At 41.1% G+C, this 23,176-nt stretch overlaps 1 protein-coding gene and 1 long non-coding RNA gene across 7 annotated transcripts in view; one reads left to right on the forward strand and one right to left on the reverse strand.

Moving 5' to 3' along the window:
- The window catches only part of DNAJC6 (DnaJ heat shock protein family (Hsp40) member C6), a 51,095-nt gene extending 29,631 nt beyond the window's left edge, over nucleotides 1-21,464 (reverse strand). Inside the window, exons 1-2 of one of the 6 annotated variants that reach the window (XM_083621102.1) lie at nucleotides 21,199-21,464; nucleotides 9,888-10,065 (exon numbers count right to left, since the gene is read on the reverse strand). In XM_083621102.1, the coding sequence (XP_083477228.1) occupies nucleotides 9,888-9,900 (13 nt within the window). In that variant the 5' untranslated portion in view covers nucleotides 9,901-10,065; nucleotides 21,199-21,464. Of the gene's footprint in view, nucleotides 1-9,887; nucleotides 10,407-21,198 lie in introns of those variants that run through there. The other 5 variants (XM_083621103.1, XM_083621099.1, XM_083621098.1 and 2 more) reach the window with 5 other exon arrangements.
- The window catches only part of LOC310765760, a 123,965-nt gene that overhangs the window by 31,490 nt on the left and 69,299 nt on the right, over nucleotides 1-23,176 (forward strand). The window lies entirely within an intron of this gene.

A 23,176-nucleotide genomic window follows, 5' to 3' on the forward strand; every position in this document is an offset into this window, starting at 1 on the left:
TCTGTGCGTGTTATGGAGGGAATGCCTACGGGTGGCATGCCTACGGATTTTCCTCCTCTAAAAACTACGTGCTTGTTATCGTCGGGTGCGTGTTATAGAGCGAAAAATACGGTATGTAGTACATCAGTTATAAACTAGTTAACTCTGAACTTTTTGGTAAAGAACTGCTACTTTGGTTGTGAAATAAGACTAGGATATTTGGTAACAGGCATGCTTTCCTAAGTCAGTTGCTAACATCTCATTGGAAGGAATTTTTTTTTTTTATGAAATGCAGCTGCTTGTGATAACTGCCTCTGTTAATAGCCTTATCTACACCTTTATGAAAGTCTTAATTGCCTTGTACATTGTTGTTTTATTCTTCTATGGTTTACGGACCTTAATTAGATAACACAATAACAATAAATACTGTTCTGATTCTAATAGCCTTGATGGCAGAATAAGTTATAATCCTGCATGATTTCACCTACCATAGAAAAAGGGAGGGGGAATGTTTAACTTTTTCTCATTACCTTGACATTTCTATCAGCTTGTCACTTAAGCTTTATGTGGACTAAAATCTTATATTTATTTACTTTTTTGAATTATTATCTCACTAGCAAAAAAGCAATTAAATTTGTGCTTAGAACTGTCATTTAAACAACGACAATACGAAACACAGTCAAGGGCAAAACTGTGTAAAAACAAGCACTAATGATGCAATGGCAAAAGATGTGCAAGCGATCTGGCGGTGCTATTCAGCTCTTAGAAACAAAGAGGCTTATGAAATGGACTCTTCTGTTTTAAAAAAGGAGAAAGACAGACGAGACATTGTCTAACAGATTGTTTTGGTTTATTTTGTTTTCACTGATACAGAGATATCTCTCGGCTTATTGAAAAGCAAATATAAAAAGACAAGAAATGTTAACTTCTAGAAAATTAAAGAATACTTTGCTTACTTCAGCTGATCACTGCTAGCTCTTGAGATTAATCTATGAGAAACCCAACTCCAAAGGTCTTATCTTCATTGACGTTTCCTGGTCTGAAGGTATTTTGGACTAATTGAATGGTCAGTGTTTTGTAAATGAATCTAGTTTTGTCAATCAAATAGAGGATCTTTGTTCTCATAGTCCACCCTGCAGCTATGAAGTTTCAGAAAGCAAATTTAAAGTGATATTTTGCATTTCTAGATTCATTTCAATTGGGGTTTAGGCCCGGTTTTGGCACAGAAACTGCTTTGGTCACCCTGTATGATAACCACCATTGGGAAAGAGACAGCAGAAATGTGTCCCTATTAATTCTCCTCAACCTCTCAGTGGCTTTTGATACTATCAACCATGGTAACCTTCTGGAGCAGCTGTCCAAGTTAGGGGTGGGTAACACTGCTTTGCAATGGTTCTTTTCCTACTTCGGTGATCATTTCCAGAGGACGCTGCTTGGGGAGTGCTCTTTGGCCCCATGGAGCCTTCAATGTGGGGTTCTTCAGGGTTTGATTTTATCCCCCATGCTGTTTAACATGTACATAAAACCTCCCTCATTCAGAGTTTTGGATTATGCTGTCAGCAATATGCTGGTGACACACAGCTCTACTTCTTCTTTACATTTGCAGGTATGGGAGTGGGTGTGCTGGACTTTTGTCTTGCCTTGCTAATAGGCTGGATGAGAGGCAACAAGCTGAAGCTCAATCCAGATGATTGAGACTGAGGCATTGTTAGTGGGTGGTTCCATAGACCAGATGGATAGGAGGTTGCCTGTTCTTGATGGTGTTAAACTCCCACTGAAGGAGTGGGCACACAGCTTCGGGTTACTCCTGGATCCATTGCTGTTGCTTAAGACTCAGGTGGAGTGCCTTCCATCAGCTTCAGCTGGTGGCCCAGCTGTGCCCCTATCTGGACAGGAATAGCATAACTTCTGCTGTCTGTAGTCTGGTAACCTCTCGGCTAGATAACTGCAACACGTTATACATCAGGCTGCCTTTCAAGACAGTTCAGAAACTTCAGCTAGTGCAGAATTCAACAGCTAGGTTGCTCACCAGGGCAAGATGGTTTTGAGCATACTACACCAATCCTGGCCAAGCTGCATTGGCTGCCAATTAGTTTCTGGGCCCAATTGAAAGCGCTGGTTTTCACCTATAAGCCTTAAACAGCTCAGAACCATCTCAGAACCACAATATTTCAAGGACCACTTCTCCCCATATGAACTGACCCAAAACTTGTTATCATCATTTGAGGCCCTTCTTTGTGTGCCTCCTCCATGAGAGGCCCAGAGGGTGGCAACAAGAGAACAGGCCTTTTCTGCAGTGACTCCTCATTTGTGGAATGCTCTTCCCAGAGAGGCTCAGCTGGTGCCTTTATTATACAGCAGGCAAAAATGTTGCTCTTCAACCATTACAAAAAATTGCCAATGTCCACCCCTAGGGCCTCATATAGCAATTATATTGAAATCACTACTACCAGCACCCCAAAAAAAAAAAAAAACAACAACAAAGCACACCAAGGCAAAAAAAAATTATCTGCTTATGGTCATCAGCACTGCTTTACGGAAATCAGTGGAAATGTTTTTTCATACCTGTTCAGAATCTGACAGGTGCTGATGGTAAAGAACTGTACAGTCTTTTACATACTCTCATTTGTCTAGTTATTACAACTGAATTATTAGAATTTTTAGCAAGGCTTGCAGAAGATGTATTGCTAGAAGTAATAAACTGGAAATATGCATGTGCCTTTATCATAAAAAGGAAGATAATTAAATTCATAGAAGTACTAGAACTGGTATGCAATGCCTATAAATTTCAGAGAGTAGCTCACCATAGACATTTTTAAAATTAGAATAATGAAATGAATGAAAATAATAAAAATGAAGATATTCTCATGTATATTTTTTTAAGCATGAAGGTTTGCAAGAACTGATAATAGCTTACAATGCAAAATCTCGAGCGCAGGGAAAATATATTATCCCAGGAGCAGTTTGGGGTCAGAAGCATTTTTGCTAGTGATCAATTGAACAATGCATCCACACACACCAGCTATTGCAGAACAAATGCAGCAGCTTAAACAACTGTATAATATTCACCACATGGCTTCTATATTCAGGCATAAATTGCTATTTGTTTTATGTAACATGCCTCTTTTCATTATCCTAGTGCATTCAGTTTGATTACTTTGATTACTTTGAAAGTATACTAGCTATGCAGTATGCATACAGTAAATTTGAAGTGGACATAATTGTAGTATGTTGGTCTTTTTTGATGTTCAGAAGCCCCTTAATACCCACTGATCATGAGGTACTGAAGAAGCAGTTGAAGGATCTGGTAGATGCTCACAGAACTGGTTTTCAGTAGTTCTTTGCATTCTGGGCTGAGTTCCCATCTTGCCTTTCTGCTAAAAGCAAGGAAGGGAGATGGAAAGACACAAGATACCTGGAGGGAACAAAGCTCTTCATGGAGGGAAAGGAATCTGCAGCAGGCTAAGTCAGAGGCACTTTGGTTGAGACAATGGAAGCTACATAGAGGAAGTGGGTTTGGAAATTTCTAGCCGCAGTTGGGTTAATCTATGTCCTGCTAGGCCTGCATATGCATCGCATGCAGCAGTTATAGTATTTTGTATGCACATAGAAATGTAGCCATGATGTATTAGAAGTGATATTAATGCCCTTACCAGACTGCATAGGGGGAAATGTAACATAGTTCGGAGTTGTTCAGGGCCTTATATGTTAGTAGTAGAACCTTAAAACTGGTTCAGTGATTAAAGGCAGCCAGCACATATCTTTTAGCACTAGTGTGATATGTGCTTGATGAGAGGCATCACTCACCACTGGGGTTGTGGCATTCTGCACCAGCTGCAGTCTCCAGACCAGCCATGAGGGAAGGCACACATAGTGGCAAAATTATCCCTGTTCAGGAAAGGATATAGTTGACATACCAGCCAAAGCTGGTGATAAGCACTCTTCCCCATTGAGGTCACCTGAGTTTCTATGGACAAAGATGACCCCAAGAGCATTCCTAAGCTTCATACCTGTTCCTTCAGAGTGAGTGTGACCCCATCTAGAACAGGCAACCCCCTCTCCCGATTCTTAGACCTGTTGCTTAGTATTGCACACTTTTAAAACTAAATAAATGCCAATTCAAAACAGTTGCAGTTTCATACAATGCATAGCATGGCAGGTTTGCCTCTCAATGGCAATGTTTTCTAGTAATATGTTACCCATGATCAAAACTGCAATATTACACCTACTTCCCTGGGAGAAAGTCTCACTGAATTCTATGGAACTTGCTTCCAAACCGAAGTATATGGGGTGGCACTGTTAGAATCTGTACTGACAGCATCATTGTCCTCACAAGGCTTTTTAGCTTGGTAAAGAGGCAAAAAAAGGAGGCATATAGTGGTGTATAGAATTATGTCTGTAGAGAAAGTGGACAGAGAATTTTTTTTTGTTCTCTGAATAATATTAGAACTGGGTCACTCGAAGAAGCTGAATGGCAGAAGACTAAGGACAGAGAAGGACTTCTTCCAGCAAGTAGTTAAATTATTAAATTCACTGTCACAAAATGTGGTAATGGCCTCCAACCTAGATTAAACAATTTCACAAAGGATAAAGCCTACTAGCCATGATGGCCACATACCACTGATGACTATTTTATCTACTACTGTATTTTAATTTTCTCAGTTGTTTACTGCTATTCAAGCCTTGAATTTTAATGTAGTTTATTGATCTCTTGTAAGCCATTTAAGGAAAATAAACACTCTAAACAGTGTACTAGAAATCTATCCAATAATTTTAAAAGAACCAAAATGACTACCTCCAAGATCAGAGGCAATGTGCTTCTGAACTCCTGTTGCTGAAGAACAGCATCGGGAATTGGTATTCCCCTCATGTCCCAGTTGTGGGCTTCCCATTGCCATCTGGTTTTTCACTGCTGGAAAAAAAGATGCTGGACTAGACAATCCTTTGGCCTGATCCAGGAGGGGTCTTCTGTTATTATTAACTGTATTTGGATTTGCCATTTAGAATGTTATGGTCTTGGGACAAAAAGGTATTAAAAGATTTCTGTAATGTTTTCCATCATAACTCAGCCATCTCAAGAATGCACAAGACAAAAAATATAACCAGCAAGGAGACACAGAGGTTCTCCCAAGGCTGGCCTGAAATTGCCAGCATATTCTAATAAGATGGAAGCATATATGTATTTTAATTTTAAGATCTCTTTACCTGCCTCAAGTTCATAGGACATGTTATATTTCTTTAGACAAATCTATATTCAGTTTTTCCTTTCATTTTACCCTAGTGTGTGGATACTACTTTGTGGCATTTATAAAGCGCCAACACACTTGATTCCTATATTCTTTGGAAGCTTAGAGCTTATAGATCTGCAGAAATACGATTCCACCACGTCAATACAGACACATACATGCAATACTCAAAAACATTATACCTTACAGATATGTTTACCCATGGGCAGAGCACAGAAGAAAAAGAGTGTCTCTTCCTTAATGCAGGGAACACCAATTATTTTGTGGTGTTCTGATTGTGGCCTCAGAACCCAAAAGCATCAGATTTCAAAGCTGCAGATTCGGTATTTGAAAACTTTGCCCCCTGTGGCTTTCCTCTTTACTGTTTACTTAATTTCAGTGGCAAATGCTCTTAATGAAAAATAGGGCCAACTTTTGCATGGTTTCTCTTAAGTTTTCTAGGATTATATTATTAACATCATTATTACGTTTATTACCTGCCTTCACCAGCAAGTCCCAGGGCAGGTTACAATAATTTAAAATTCTTTATTATTTTTTAAATAAATTAAATAATATTTAATTAATTTAGAAAATACAAATACTGGACTACACAGAACAACAAAGTAAGGGTAAGTTACACCTCCTCTCATTTTAAATGAGTCGATTCAATAGTGTTGATTATATCTGTTTTCAGATCTGGATATTCGGTAATAAAACCTGTTAAAACAAATTATAGTCACAGGAATAGGATGTCTTCTGGAAACACACTTCTCAGTTGTCAAAGGTCAGAGTAAAGATGTATGTCTCCAGCATTCACTAAAAGCTTTATAGAAGGCTTCCTCAAACTTGGCGCTCCAGATGTTTTTTGGCCTACAACTCCCATGATCCCCAGCTACAGTGGTGCCTCGCAAGACGAAAAGAATCCGTTCTGCGAGTCTCTTCGTTTTTTCGTCTTGCCGAAGCAAGCCCATTGACGGATTAGCGGATTAGCGGCTTTTAGCGGCTTATCGGCTTAGCGGATAAGCGGCTTAGTGGCTTAGAAAAAGGGGGGGGGAGGGAAAAAAAACCCACAGGAACTCGCAAGACATTTTCGTCTTGCGAAGCAAGCCCATAGGAGATTCGTTTTGCGAAGCACCTCCAAAACGGAAAACTCTTTCGTCTAGCGAGTTTTCCGTCTTGCGAGGCATTCGTCTTGCGGGGCACCACTGTAGCAGGACCAGTGGTCAGGGATGATGGGAATTGTAGTCTCAAAACATCTGGAGGGCCGAGTTTGAGTAAGCTTGCTTTATAGTGAAGGTGCCAGATACATCTCTGTGAGGAGGAAATTCCAAAACTCAGAGGCTATCACAGAGCATGTCTTCTTCCAGGGTGTCACCTGTTGAGATTCTGCGGATGTGAAACAACCAAAAGGGTATCCTCTGGCAATATTAGAATGCTACAGGAAAGGAGTAAGCCTTTCAGGTATTTTTGGCCTGGGTCATGTAGGGTTTTCAACACTAATGTGAGCACCTTGAACTAGGCCCAGAAACAAAATGGCAACTAGTGCAGTTGCTTTAAAATAGGGATTATACAAGAGTTCTAAGGAAAACCCTAGCCAGTAATCTGGTCACTGCATTTTGAACCAGCTGAAGTTTCTGAGTTGACTTCAAGGGCACACCAACATAGAGAGCACTGCAATAATCCAATCTGGAAGTTACCAGATCAAGGTGAAACCCACAATGTGTAGCTGACAAACCAGCTGGAGCTGGAAATAGGCACTCCTGGCCACAGAGGCTACCTGGGCCTCAGGTGACTTCACTGGGTTGAGGAGTACCCCCAAGCGACAAGCCTGATCCTTCCAGGGGACTGCAACCCTGTACAGAACCTCTTCAACAAGACTTGGAACACATAACACCTTTGTCCTTTCAGGCTTCAGTTTCCAATTGTTGGCCCACATCATTGCGTTCATTCCTCAGCCACCTCTCTTGATTCAGATGGAACAGAGAGATAAAAGTGCTATCCACATATTGGTAACACTTCACTCCAAAACTGCTGGTGACAGTTCCCAGGGGCTTCATATAGGTGTTAAATAGCATGGGGGACAAGTTGGAATCCTGCAGAACACCACAGGAAAACTCCAATGGTGTCGGCGGCCTTCCATAAATGCTTTCTAGAAATGACCCTGGAGGTAGGAGCGGAACCACTGAAATACAGTGCCCTCAAACACCACCTCATTGAGCTGCTCTAGAAGGATGCCATGGTCAGTGGTATCAAAAGCTTCTAAGAAGAATAAGCAGGATTGCACTCCCCTCCATCTCTCTTCTAACAAATGTATCAACCACTGTGATCAAGACAGTTTAGGGCCATGAATGGGCCTGAGGCTAGACTGAAATGGATCCAGACATTCATTTTCCTCCAAGCATGTCTGAAGCTCAATTGCAATGATCCTCTCAAGCACCTTCTCCAAAAAGAGGATGTTTGCCACTGAATTCCAGGTCTAGGGAGGTTCTCTTAAAGAGTGGACACACCACCGCCTACTTCAAGACAAATGGTTCCTCACCCATTCCAATGAAGCACCAATCACTTCCTGGACCCTATTAATCTCCTATGGTTAGCTTTAAGAAGCCAAGATGGGCAAGGGTCATGAGGGTTGAACTGTACCTGGAAAGTCCAGCACAATTTATGAGTTTGCACAGACCTCATTTCTCCTTCTATTCCAAGAGAAACCGAAGCTTTACCCCTTACATCCTTCTCTGATCAGTAACAGTTAGGAAAAAAGACTCCTTACCTCTACAAGACCAAGACAAAGTTTTCTTAGATCAAAGTTATTCCATTGTGGGTGCACACTAACACTAAACACGCCTGTTTGTTTAAAACGAACTGATGCATGTAAACTGGGATTCGGCCTTTTGCTAATTACCAAGTGGAGGTAACGCATTGTGTGTGACTATATTAGTCTTCCCCAGCCTGGTGTCCTCCAAGTACTTTATGTCACAACTCCCATCAGGCCTAGCCAGCACAGGCTACAATTTAACATCTGCTCAGCTCATTGGGTGAAGAGGAGTAATCCTGGCAGATAGTTTTGAAAAGAAGCATTAGTTCTTCTTCCACCATTTTGAAACCTACATGGAGTCTATTTTTTTAAATAAACCATTAGTTCAGTAGTATTGTATTATAAACTGGACTCCCAAATTCAGGTCATATGGTTCATCATGTGTATTGCTCTTATATCATGTAAAGCATCTGGAATTCTACCCCCAACCCTGAGACAGTGAATAAACCAGTTCTCAAGTCCAATCCTCTTTATATCAACCAAGTTAATCACACCACATAAATTCAAGGATGGGGACTAAGTACTTGTAGACTATCATATTCTCACTCTAACAGTTGTGCTTTGGGATTCCACTTCACTGGATATGAGATTATATTTTTAAACGGACTGGCAGCACATCACTTTGTGGAAACTGCTTATACATCAAGAAGATGTTCTCTGGAGGAAAAAGGAAGCTAGCGTCAGAAATGAAACAGAGCTATGGATAAAATTGTTAGCAAACACAGCTGGCATCAATAGTATTGAAATACCTTTTTTTAAAAAAAGGAAGGAAGGAACACACCCATCCACACATTTCAGTACATAGCTGATAATCCATCAATAACTACTCTCCACAATCCAGGCCAATCTGAACCAGGACCCCTGAAGTGCATAGCTTCTCATTACCAATCCTGTGAGCCATCTGGCTATACAATTGGAAGATTTAGCAAGGGGTGGGGGTAGTTTCCCAACTCATGCAGCATGCCAGTCTAATTCCACTGGTCATGAAGAAAACATTCCAGCAAAATTACATTCAAGCTTTCCTTCCCTTTGCTATTGTGAGGGGGCACAACTTTATTTACCTGCCAATAAAGCAGTGTTTCCTAATTTATTCTTGTGTTGTTCCCTCTCAATAGATCTAGAGACAATACTAGCAGGCTTGTTAGCATTTACAGATAACAAAAGAACTATTTTGGCCAAGCCACTCGGGATAGTTTTTTGCAGAAATAAATGAGCCATTGTTTAGTAGCATTCATTTCCAATACAACATCAACATTTATTCCACATCTGATATTCAGTTGTATTTTACCCCCATTAAACAATGACCTAAAGCACTTTTTCCACTGTTATAATGTGTTCCTTTTAAAACTGCTCTTAAGCATGTTCACCATAAGGTAAACTGGACATGGACCCAATACTTTCTGAAAAATACATTTTCCTTCTTCCAATGATCACCCTGAGTTTACTATGATTTCTTCACTTATGTTAATAAGGCACACCAACAGCCAACGAAACCTAAGCCATCTTCCCTCCATCACTCTCCTGCCCACTTAGCACACATCCTGAGAACAATACACTGACCTCAGCAGTTCCTTTGCATCTCTCCTCACTCCTTTCCCCATCAATTAACAGAAGAGAGTGACAGCTGGGATACGTTTCCTCATTAGCTGGTCTTCAAAGCTCTTTAAATTTGCAGCACCGGGCCCTCTTAGGTTTCCTTGCCTCAGAAACCGGAGGATGGCCTGGACCCCGGCCAGCCTTGCCATCCTCCCAGCACCAGAGCACGCCTGGGCCTCTCAGATCTTGCTGGGAAGCAAGGTGGGGCTGTAACCAGAGCCTCCCATCACCCACAGCCTCCTTCCCCTCCCCGGCCAAGAAGTTAAAGCCGCTACCTGAGCTGTCCATGGTGCTGCAGTCGAGCGGCTGGTGCTGCTGTCGCGCTGGGCTCCGGGCTGCTGCTGCTGCCGCCACCACCGCGGGGATCACCCCTTGTTTGCTGATGCTGCCGCCGCCTCCGCCGCCGCCGGTTCGCTCCCGGCTGCCGCAGAAGTCACCGTTGCTGTCCACGAGCTGCAAAGATTCATAGCCATCATTGTTGGTCTTTTTCCGGTAGCTCCCGAGGAGGCTCATGGGCTAGTCAGGCACAGAGGGTCTCCACTGGCATAAAGGAGGAAGCGGCAGGAGGAGGAGGAGGAAGAAAGGGAATCACAAGTGCATAACCTTCCCCGAGAGGCGGAGGCAGCCACACGCCCAGAAAGGGGGCTGCAGCCCCAGCAGGGCCTTCCTGGCGAGCGAGCTGGTGGGTGTATGCGCGCGCGGTGGCAGCCTACCCGCCTCCCTCCCGCCGTCCCCGCCTCTCTGCCTGGAAGCGATTGGAGCAGCCTGGGCAAGGCACGCCTCGCCTTCCACGGACGAGAGCCGGGGCCTGGCCATTAGGGAACACATCGCTTTCCAGAGATCTGGTGCCCGGAAGCAATCCGGGAGGCGCCTTAGCCGTGCCTCCGTTGCCATTGGGCTTCTCCTCTCCGCGCACAGAGCATCGCCAGCCATGCAACTGTCAATCTCAATGGTCATGCAGGAAGGGGACGGGGTGGCTCGACAGCAGGAGCAGCCCTACTGAATCCCGACGGTGAAAGCTGCAGAGCTCCGCGTTCCACAACCCAGGAGTGTTCCTCGGTTTTAAGTCAGCCGGCAGAATTCCACAAAAGCGGAAGTTTTCCCAGCTCCCTCCCACGCCCTGTGTGTGATGCATCCGCCACTCTTGACTCCAGCACTTTCTCACGTCCCAGTTCTCCCATATTATTATTTTTTAAAAAATCTGCCGCCTCTTTCCCTTGTTTTAGGAAGGAGAGAGAGAGAGAGAGAGAGAGAGAGAGAGAGAGAGAGAGAGAGAGAGAGAGAGAGAGAGACTCTACAACCAAAGGAAGGGGAAGGGAAGCCTAGAGCTACCCTGAGTTTGTAATCAGGATAACTGGGATGTTAATGGAAAAGCGAAGTAGATGGGGATCTGTCCAACAATAGCATTGAGGTACATGTGGGTGTTAAAACACTGGATGCTATGTTAGTTAAAAAGTAAGTCTTACTGAGTTAAACAGGGTTTTTTGGCTGCACAGATTTGCAGCCTAAAAGGTGGCAATAGGTGGCCCATCTGCAGAAAGAGAAAAGCAAAAACAGCCATATCACTGGAAGGAAGTGACCCTAACTTGCTGAAATAAGTTGAGTTCCTTTGCATGCCCTAATGTGCTCCATTAAGAAACCTTTTCTGGAAGGAAAAGATAGTGCTGCAGAAACAGGCTCTGTCTGTTAAACCTGCCACCTATGGCTTGAGCCATTTTTTCTATAGCCTTACTACAGCTCTGTTTACAAAGGCTGCAGTCCTAACCATACCACTAGGGTGCTTCATTTTCCAAGACTGTGGAGGCCTTACTATTCAGTTTGGGAGTAACACAGAACTACAAATAACATCAACTCCATTTAAGCAGCTATAGAGCTCAATGCACTTGACTTACAGCTGCTAACCTCTGTGACTTTTGCAAAAACTATTGGTAGGGTGAATATATGTATATAAATCTAATAAAAATATTATAAAAAACCAAAGCCTGATGGTGGGGTCAGCATGAGAAGCGCAGTTACAAATGGACTTCTCTACCATCACGTTGCAGCCTGGGAAACTGGAAGGTCTTACTTGCTAGATAGGTAGGAGTAGATTCAGATGAAATGTTGAGATGGTAACTGATACAACAAAGTCACTATGGGGTGAAATGTTTTGAGAGTGGTGGCTAGAGGGTTTACACCATTCCCTAGAACATTAACAAAACCTGGGTCAACATGGAGGCAGGTTAATGATGATCAGCCAGCAGAACTGTGACACACAAAAACATCAAAGAGCAACTGGCCACCATGCCCAAAGTCACTAGGTTTAGGATGACCTTAATGATTCATCTGTTATTACAGCAAATCAAAAGAAGAGCAATTATTTGAAGAAAAGAAAGAGCTGTTGGACCCCAAATTGCCTGGGAGCTGTACCCTGTCATTGAGAAGCTTTTACTCTTCCTTTGACCCACAAAAATCCCAGAGCCTGAGGCTGACCATAATTATTCCATGATATGAGAAAGCAACACAGATATTTTTTCAGCCATAGAAAAACAATCATAGGCAATATATATTTTATGAAATAGAGTGTCAGAAGTTTTTTGCGTTCACATGCTTACATTGTCCTAGCTTCATTAACCCAAATAGAGGTTAGGTTCTCCTCTCATTGGGTACAGTGATGCAGAAGGACTATAGAACAAGGGTAGAGTGGCAATGAAATTAAGTGATTTCAGTGCAAGTTCATTAGAATCCCAATTAATCCTTTCTGGGCTCCTGAACAAATCCTGTCAGCCAGGCTATAGCACACAAGTACAATGAAGATGATTAGCTTATTAGAATGGATTAACATTTACAGATTGATCATATCATACAAAAAGATGCTCCTTCATTGCTCCTCCGCATAAGTTTGTTTATGAAATTGTATTTCTAAACTCTATACAAGTTGCTGAACCAGTATAATATTCATACATATTGTTAGAATAGTCTATAGCAAACACAAAAACGGTATTGAAATGGACAATATTCTTACCAATATCTACACATTTAGGAGATCTATACAGTGGTCTGTGAACATGGAAAGGGCTTTCTGCTATGTCCCAGCTTCAATCCATGCACATTCTTTAGCACAAGATGCTGCTGCACTTTCATCTATGTGCAAAATGCTAAATGTTTGCAAGAGAATGCAACTAAGAACTGCTGAGATAATTTGGATAAATGTAATGCTTTCTTTTATGCCTGCAGCTCACTGAAGTGCATCAAGATGTGTATTCATTACTAGTGCTTATATTCATTACTAGGACTTCCACTCAGTGGCCTGTTAGTGATTGCATTTAGACTTCTATAAATTAAATCTGTATATACTGTTATGCTCTCTCTGCTTGTCTGAGCTGTGACAAGCTCCAGAGGTTTGTGTTTGCCTTTCAAATGAAGGATTAGTGGAGGTGTATTGGATTTTGTAATATTTGCATTTATTTACAAATACACAGGTTGAACATAGGTGAACTTAAAATACTTCAACTGACAGCCAAAGTTCACTGCTGCCACACTGGATCTCCAGAAAGAGGTAGCTGGCTCCCCCAAAATACTGTTATGTAAAATGAAATTTGTTTGTTGCCACCTAGATTAGGAGTGCATAACTGGATCTGGCTGGTGAGCTAGAACCTTCCTACCCTTGTGGGACCACCTATCTGTCAATCACCTGGCATTATTATGATGCCAGGTAACAAGTTTAAAGGGGCTGGCTCTGTGCACTAATCAGCTGATTAGTGTGCAGAGCCATCCCTTCTGAAGTCCACTCATAAACACTTTGTATTGAAACCACCCCATCCCAATGGGTAACTTCTTAATGCAATCAAGCCCAGTGGGGCTTCCCGTCAATGGCAGTTGAGAAGCATACCTTCTGAAACATACAGCTGATGGAAGTTCCAAGCCACCTCCTTTTGCTGTCCAGCAAACTATTTATTCAGTCCCTCAAAAATGTCAAGACTTTCTTTACAAACTCTTCCTCTAACATTACTGGCATCCTGTCTAGTTTTGCTTGCCTTGTGTTTTTCTTCACTGACTCACCAAATAAAGCAGCCTTTCCCTTTTTATTGATTATTCTCCCAAGGCTTTCATTTCAGCAGTAGTTATCAAGCAATTTCAGTCTGTATGTCATTCTCTTGTTCCTTTCCTCATCCAAGAGAATGAATGTGATTTCATAAAGAATGTATGAAGTGGGAGGGCAGGTGGAAAGAGGGTGGGAGGCAATCAATGAATTCTTCCACAATTATTCAATGGAACAATGTCTGTTTCACTGTTGAATTGTCAAGGTGTTTGAGAAGATTGTGCAAGTGGCAGACCTTTCATAGAAATGAATGAAAGGCATTAAACTTTCCAAGAGCAGTTGCCACAAAGTGTTGCTTTGCAGAGGGTTTCCAGTGCCCAAATGTTTTTAAGCAACTTTTAAAGCGAGTCAGGGTCAATATGGCTGCTTACCCCTATGCACTGTGGCTTTTGATGAGAAGAAATAGATATGAAAAGACAGCACCAACATAGTTTAAAAAGATGGGTGGGAACATTAACAAAGCTAAACATTTCCCCCACTCCATCAGTAGGCAAACCACCCTTTTTAGAACACTTTGAGGAGCTGGATGTGAAGAAGCAGCTCCTAGACTATCCACTTGCTCATGAGGAGTACAACCAGTAATCAGCCATGATGGGCTACAGGTGGATAAGGCTGGTGCTGACAATACAGGCTGCAAGCCTCCAGACATCTACTGATAATATATAAGCCTCAAGAGGGAGTCAGAAGGAAGAGTGAAAGCTTCTAAATGGGTTGTTTAGTGAGCAGTCATGCTTATATGTTTCTGAAGAAGCTACATGACATTGCAAGCACTTGGCTGTTCTTTTGTGCTTTCCACTGCATTTCCCCTCTCACTTTTCCATACCCACCAACATTTCTCTGATAAAAAATAGGGACATCCTATTTGATAATAATAGTAATAACAATAATATTTATACCGTGCCCAACTAACTGGGTTGCCCCAGCCACTCTGGGCAGCTTCCAACCTATAAAAAAGCATAACAAAAAACATTAAATGTTTTTAAAAAACCTTCTCTATACAGGGTAGCCTTCAGATGTATTCTAAAGCTTGTATTGTTACTTATCTCCTTGGCTCGGGGGTCACATAGTGGCAAAAAGAAACACAATATGAAGATTGAAGCAGTATGGTGATCAAACGAAAGGAGCAAAGCTTTTAGGGGGGGAACGGGGTCCCAAGTGCTCCAGCCATTTTTTCCACTCTTACCCCACCCCAACCCCCAGGACTTTCTTTCTCCAGTCTGCTAACACACAAAAATGGGGAGGGGGCCTTTCCCTGACCATACATGAGAGATGTGTGTTTTAACTAGCTATCCAAATGCCCATTGGACAAATAACTTTTAATTTGGACTGAGAGAGCTTGAGATCATTTTTACTAGCACGCTCGCTCTTTCTTTTCTTAGATCTTTCTAGTATTGCAGAATAGAGTCAGTTTATTTGCAATCAATGGATAATGCACTGGGGTGGGGTGGGGATCCTGGCCTTGGGGCATACAGAGTATACGGGAGACCCTAAAGGGGGGAAGGAGAGACAGAGAGAGAGACCCCCTCAAGGAGCCTTTCCCGCCTGCTCATGGGCAGCTTACTGGGCACCAGCATCTCGGACAGGTCTAGGTAGCAGCCTTGGATCCATCGGTGGATGATGAGCCCAGGCTAGCACCATAGAGAAAAGGTAAAGAGTGATCCTCGTGCGCACACTTCCTGGCTCTGCTGGCAGAGCAAGTCTTTGTACCGAGAACAGGCGTGTCTATAGAGATAGGAAAAAGTAAAGAGTGATACTCGCGCACACACTTCCTGGCTCTGTTTGCAAAAAAATAAAAAATAATTTTTTTCTTGCGCCGATAGCCGCCACCAGCTCTGGCAGGGAAAGCGAGACATTCACGGATCCAGTCAGAATTCGGAATGGGATTCTGTAATCCGTGATGTCCTGCTAAAATAGGGACACTTGGAGGATCTGATCTATTCTGCTGTGAAGACAGATGAAAATAATTCATTCAGCAATCCTTATCTTCCTTCAGCACGCCTTTAACTCCCATATCACTTCCTCCCTATACTACTCCTTCTCCTTCTCCTACTGCTAATATATTTAAATATTTTGTTGGCAGTGACTGTCTTTATGTTTTTAGCAATGTGCTCCTAAAATTTTATGTAATTTTAGCATCCCTTATTGTCTGCTTGCATTTCTTTTGCCAAATTTCTGTTCCTTTCTGTTCTCACATGGACAAAACTTCCATTTTTAGGAAACCTTATTGTCTCTAATAGCTTCCTTTACTCTGCTTGTATACTGGCATATTCTTGGCCTTGGTGATACCTTTTCTGATCTGCAGTATGCATGGCAGTTCTAATTTTGTGTTTTTAAACAACTCCCAAGCATTTCAGGGAGATTTGACCCCCTTGGCTTTGCCTGTTAACTTCCTTTTTACCAATCTCTTCATTTTGGGGTGGTTTCCTCTTTTGAAGTAGATGTGACCATATTGAGTTTTCTTAGCGATTTGCATGTATATTTAACATAACAGCTTTATGGCCACTGCTCTCAATTGGTTCGACAACACTTAGATCTCATTACAGTGGTACCTCGGGTTAAGTACTTAATTCGTCCCGGAGGTCCGTTCTTAACCTGAAACTGTTCTTAACCTGAAGCACCACTTTAGCTATTGGGGCCTCCCACTGCCACCGTGCCGTCGGAGCATGATTTCTGTTCTCATCCCAAAGCAAAGTTCTTAACCTGAGGTACTATTTCTGGGTTAGCGGAGTCTGTAACCTGAAGCGTATGTAACCCGAGGTACCACTGTATATCAATGCTGTCCTCTGAGACCAAGCACACCAGTTTGCCTATTTTGGCTCAGTGAAGAAAGGAGTTCAGAACACTCATTCCGCAGCACCCTGCCTTTTACCACCCAAAATATTTATCTCCTAGCTAGATTCACTTTCAAACTGGAGCTGATGAAAATGTGATATTGGAGGAATGACTTGTTAGAAGTAAGCCTTGCAGTAGTGGTGGCGATGGGAGGGTGGGCAAGATTGCATAGTCCTGAAACATGCATTTTAGAATTGGGCGCACACAAATGATTGTGGTGGACCCACACTACCATTAGTTTGTCCTTATGAATAATATTTGAAATGATTATTAGTATTCTTTTTAGCATGGCCTACCATGTCCTAAGATCTGTCCTTGGGTGGTGTGGGGTTCACTGCAGCTTGTGCTTCTCCCGCTTTATTCAGATAATGTTGAGAAGATCTGGGCCACATAGGTGGTGCTCATAATAAAAACCAGTGTGGTATAGTGGCTGGAGTGCTAACCTAGAACCTTGGAGACTAGAGTTCAAATCCTCAATCAGCCATGAAGCTCACTGGGCGACCTTGGGCCAGTCACTCAGCTTAACCTACCTCATAGGGTTATTGTTTTGTTTTGTTTTGTTTTTAAAGGGTCAAGTAGCAGGTGTTGAGGAAAGGTCTGTATCTGAGAGCATGGAGAACTGTTTCCAGTTAGGGTAAACAGATATTTGATTAGATGTGAGATGCCAGAGAATACAAGATTTTGCTGCAAAACCAGTCATCAGACTAGTGCAAACAGGCCACAGACCTGCAGTTTAGTTCTTTAGATCTACGACTCTTTCTGAGGGTTGGTTCAACCATTGTACTTAGGAGGTCAATTGAGGGCTTGCTCTTTATTTATTTATTTATTTATTTATTTATTTATTGCTGTAACAGTGCAAAGCTGCTTAGTGCAGCTTTAAGGCATCGTGCCTTAAGTAAAAACACTTTGAAAATTCTGCAGGAAGTGTGTAACTGTATGTACAAATGGGCAATGAATGTATGGAAAGTGGCATATACATAGTACTGGTATGTGCCTTATGCCACTTGTGGGGCATAATAACTGGGTACATGGTATCCTGTGCCATTCTGAAATAGCCATCAGTACATGGGATCAGTCATCTTGTTGTTCATAAAATGCACTTTGTACATACCATTACATGGGAAGTGGCATGCAGTAACTTTCTGTACTATTTTTATAGTGTTTAAAGTACACGGTAGAGGTGCAATGGGATGAAATAAGTGTTAAAATAAGAAAAAACAACACGAAGGAGAGAGTAGGCCTTGGTTCACCTCATAAGTACTCTGCATGTGTATGTGTTCTGTGAATGTTTTAAATACCTTTTTAAAGGATTTCTCCAGAGTTAACCTTTAAAAATCCACACAAGGATGGGGTAGGACGTACTTTAAAATGTCCATGTGTAGTACTAGGATAAGTGCAACTGTCGCCGCATCTGCACTATACATTTAAAGGAGTGTCATACCACTTTAAGCAGTTGTGTCTTCCTCCAAAGGATCCTGGGAAGTCTAGTTAGCTAAGGACGCTGATTGTTCTTAGGAGATCCTTATTCCCTTCAAAGATTGTTAAACCACTCTGGAAATTGTTGCTGTGTGAGGCAACTAGGAGCAATGACATAGCTGTCAGCTTTTCCCTTTTATTGCAAGGAATCCTATTCTGAATAAGGGAATTTCCCTTAAAAAAAAGGGGGAAAGTTGACAGTTATGAGCAATGATTTTAAAACTATAAAAAATTAGAATGATCTGTAGTAAAACACAATATAAAATAGCAGTCAACAATTAACAGAAGCTGCCCCATCAAAATACAAAATACTAAAACTTTTTTTTGACAGTGATAGTTTCTATTATTTGGCTGCGCTAAAGAATTACAGAACTATGCTCAACTTGCAGAAAATGCAATGTAGCTTCAGGCACTGACAATGTAGTCCTATGCATGTTTACTCAGAAGTAAGTCCTGCTATGTTCAGTCGAGCTCAGAGTCCTGAGTAAGTATACTCTGCAGCCTGAGCTAGGATCTTCTATGTAGCCAGTCCATTTACTGGTTAACAAAGCACATCATGCATCTTGCACTGTGTGGCCAAAGTGCAGCAATAATAATTAAAAAGAGCACCAAGTCAGAGGTATCTTTAAAACAAGGGATGAGTTTACGTAATGCAGACAGATGGCTTGAGAATGTGAGTCATAGAATCCAGGGAAAGTGCCCCTTTGACACTAACAAGCCAAATGAGTCATATTCTGAGATGGGGGAGAAACTTGATTCAGATCACATTTAAAGGCAAATCTAGTGAATTTGTGAAACAAAATAGCCATGGTTCAAAAATTCGCACTTCTCAGAGTTTTGCAATGTACTTGTTTGCCAAGTGATGTGTAAAATTTTTTTTCCATATACTGAGGACAAGTGTGCATAAAATGCATATATTAGTAAAAAAATGAACTTTTTTTTTTATTGGGGGAAATAGCTTTGCAGCAATCTGTATTGGGCAAAATGGAAAACAGTACAAAGTGCATATTAGGGGGACTTAAAAAAAACACTTGCAAACTATTGAGAACTGAAGTTTGGAAAACTGAAAGAAATAAAAAAATGACAATTTTGTCTATCCCTAGTCATGTACCAATGAGGAGACTGGCCCTAATCACTTTGATCTAGAGTCAGGAATGCTTTCTTTGTATCCCTAAATAATCTCTCAGGGCACATGTTTATACATTCAGCAGAATCAAGTTGAAAAGATTTCCTGGACTGTACAACAATAGGAGCGGGAGCACATTATATATTTCCCTTCATGTATTTCCCTTCATGTACAAAGCTAGCATGTGAGGGAGAATTAAGTCTCAAAACCTAGGAGCGTTCACCCTGGTACACCATTTTTCTGTACGTATGTGCTGGGCAGCTTTATTTCTTATTGGAGGGGCTTTTGAATGTGCAAGTCCTCTGGCAGTGTGAAGTAGTACAGCCCCAGAAAAGCTTTACTGTTTGATTCAGCTAAAGGTACCAACTATTCTTCACCTTTTAATTCAATATGCTAATGTAATATTACGCAATATGCAATTCTCGCACAAAGGTATTTACACCTTGAAAGTAGAAGGTGAAGAAGTGAATATATACTGCAGCTTCTATATAATTCAATTGGTAAGATGGTTTAATGTGTGTACATATGACTGGCTTACTATTCATTCAAAATAGTCTCTTCATACGATTACCTCTTCTGTAATATATAATATCTATAGATTTTGTGCTGCATGGGAAAATCCATGTTGTTGTTTTTAACATGCCTGACTCTGCAACAACTCTAACTCCACTCTGAGTGGGAAACAGTGTATATAGACTTGAGGCCTAGGCTTTCTTTCCTACTCTGAGGATTAATCTGCAGCTGGGTAAAAGCCGTATGCAGAACAGATTAGGTCAGTCAGCAATTAAATGAGAGTGCTTATACTACCGTTGGCATGCAGTAAAAAACCAAACACACACAACCATGAGTTTCAAGGGCAAAAAAACCACCATGGTTTCTCCTTAAAGGTTAAAGAAATTCATAAATGCTACACATATGAGCTTTGGGTTTCTTGGATCAGAAGGAAACAGATGCTGTCACAGCTGGCTAAATATAGTGCACCCCTGCATTGTCTTCAGGCTGCTATTGGTAGCATCTAAATTACATGAGCCGATAGAAAGAGGCTGTACCTCTCAGATGAAGCTGCGACTGAAATAAACAGCTCTTTCCCTCAAGGAGCATTGGAAGATGGAGGCCTCATCCCAAATTCGGCATCTGAATCTATACTGCTCACATTAATTTTTGCCAAATTGAAAGGACATTTGTACATAAATCAGAAACATGATAGGAAAGGCCAAACACTTCAGTGCAAAATTGTGGAATAAACCTACCTATAGCATCGAATAGTGGCAGTAATGTCACATCACTGTCTCAGCAACATTGTGACAAGCACACAGTTCAACCAATCTCCCTTCACTCCTTTGGGCAGCCTTAGTTTTGATAATTCAGATTTCAAAGCAGAAATAATGTGACATAAATGTGAGGTGATTTGTAATGTAGATTTAAAAGTATTTTCCCCTAAAGGAGAAAATTATGTTCAGTTTTGCAATATCACTCTGATACAATTATGAAGGTCAAGTATCCTCAAATCAAATGGATACTTTTCATACACACACTGAAAGGAAGTAAAGGTCTGTTTATTTACTGTAGACCACAAGCTTCCATAAATATTTTAATGGGGAGACATCCCATTTCTTTTTGCTATTATCAATATTATCAGATAACATAACATTAAACATTAGGACTGCAATCCTATATACAATGACCTGGGAATCAGTCCCATTGAGCTCAATAAGGCTTGCTTCTGAGTAGACATGACTAGGGTTGCACTGTAAATATATACACTGGTATTTGAATAAAGCCTTGGTAATACAGTCATACTGTAAGACATACTGCATTCACAGCTATGAACTAACAAATCTGGCATCCTAATTTGTGTTTCAAAGAAGAAGGAGATTTCATACAAAGTCTATCCCTTAGCATATTATATAACTGCATTTATTTTTAAACATGGCTTGTTTGCATTCAAGATGCACGATGCAATTTTAAAATGGTTACTCAGCAGAATAGACTGTAAATAGTACCACATAAATGACTCAGGCATCATATGTTTATAACACTGTACATGTTCCTAGTTATAGGTTTTCCTTACCTTTATTTTCAGATTCTTTCATCCTCCCTTCCCTCTCCTTGCTGCAGCTAAGCAGGAAAAAAAACCACCCAGCTGATTTCTGAAACGCTGACTTTTGATTTGTCATTCACAGCCAGTCATAGGTCACGAAAGCTACGTTCCTCAGTCCGAGGCAGTGATGTGGTGATAATTTGTATGAAAACGGTGTATAATGCTGGGTTATAGTTCGGATTATACAAAATCAGAGGAAGGATGAGGATGCAAGAAGACATAGCATATTTTATAAAATCTGGCATGGAACAGAGGATCTGGAGTCAAAATGTTTTTCCTCATTTCATTTCTACAGGCAATGTTTGTTCATTATTTTTTTTTAAAGATCCAGATCTTTCTGTTACTTTTTTCCAACAAGAAACAGGATGAAGGAAAAACAGCTAAAAGATGTTCTTTGTGAAGCTAATGTTCACAATTCACATGGTATGATAGATTCTAGCATGAAACCTAGAATCTGTGTGGTTTAGAAATCTGGATAGTTAATTTCCACATTTAGCTATTTTTGTCTTGAGAATTCATTCCAGAGTTTATCAGAATGCAGTTTCCTCCTTGTAATAAGTACCCAAATTATATATCAAAAAAATGAAATAAACATATATAAAGTATACTGAGAGGAGAATAAATTATACTGACCTGTGTCATATAAATCTGTAAGTGGCTTTGATGTTTTATAGAATGTAAAGTATGAGATTGTTTATAAAATTCCATTCTTCCTGCCATGGTATAACCTTACTAAAGAAAAAACATGCCTGCACCAAACTGTTTATTTCCATGGAGCAATTTATTCTAGATCTCTGTTTTAGAACCAGCTCCAACTTAGCATTGGTTGGTCTGCAGCTATTAACAAAAATAATGGATGGACAGGCACCATTTTTCACTGTGAAAAAAGTGAATTCACTCTGTTTTCTTCAATCCAGCTGCTTCTCTCTCATAGGGCAATCCTATATGGGTGTACTCAGAAATAAGTCCTAGTAGGTTATTCCCATTTAAGTGTATGTTTATAAATGCAGCCCTATTGTCTTATAAATTATTCTGGATTGGTGAAATTAACTGGACCAGATAAAATCATAGAATTGTATAGTTGGAAGGGACCATGAGGATCATCTAGTCCAACCCCCTGCAATGCAGGAATGTCAACACATGGTATCCCATCCAATTTGAAACCATGCTGGACCCTGCTTAGCTTTGCAAGTATGCTAGCAATTTTATTGTTACACCAAGCTTCTGGTCTAGTCAATTTGTAGTGGAGGTTTAGCAACTTTTCCTCTTTTTAAAGGGCTTGCTATATCTTGTTTTATACCTATTCTTTCACATACAGAAGTCTTTTAAAACAGTCTCAAAGTTGTGCCAGATACAGAAATTAGGATTTAAGTGTTGTATATACCCAACCCATAAATCAAATATACTTAGACCTTCAGCTAGCTAGATGCTGGGGCAGAGTTGGAGGACTCTTAGTGAACAGTCCTAGAGAGGAATATTCAAGGCCTTGGAGCTTTCCTGCTGGGTGGGGAACTGCCTCTCAAATCTTGTTCTAAGTGCAATTGTCCCATTTAGACTTTTCTTTTTCTCCCTGCATTCTGCTCAAGTTCTCTGTGTTTGCTTCTCCTCTTGACCACCTAGAATTTTCAGGAATACATCACAAGCAGCCTGCCACAGCATGCATATTTTTGCATTATATAGCATGCTGTTACATGCCAGAGATACTATTGAATAGCTGCCAGTCATAGTCCCACTAAAATGTAAACATGCCTATATATTTTTAAGCTACATTTATATCCCACCTTTCTTATAAGGACCTCAAGGCAGCATAAGTTGTTGTTCTCAGGTGAGGGTTGTGGCTTTGTGAGTTCCAGTTTTTCCCCAGCCTTAGTCCAGTCACTATTACACCACACTGGCTCTCAATAGCTTAGATCATCTTAATGTGGACTAGTGTCAGTCTTTACAATTC

This window comes from Podarcis filfolensis, assembly GCF_964270895.1.
Source record: "Podarcis filfolensis genome assembly, chromosome: 6".
Taxonomy (NCBI): domain Eukaryota; kingdom Metazoa; phylum Chordata; class Lepidosauria; order Squamata; family Lacertidae; genus Podarcis; species Podarcis filfolensis.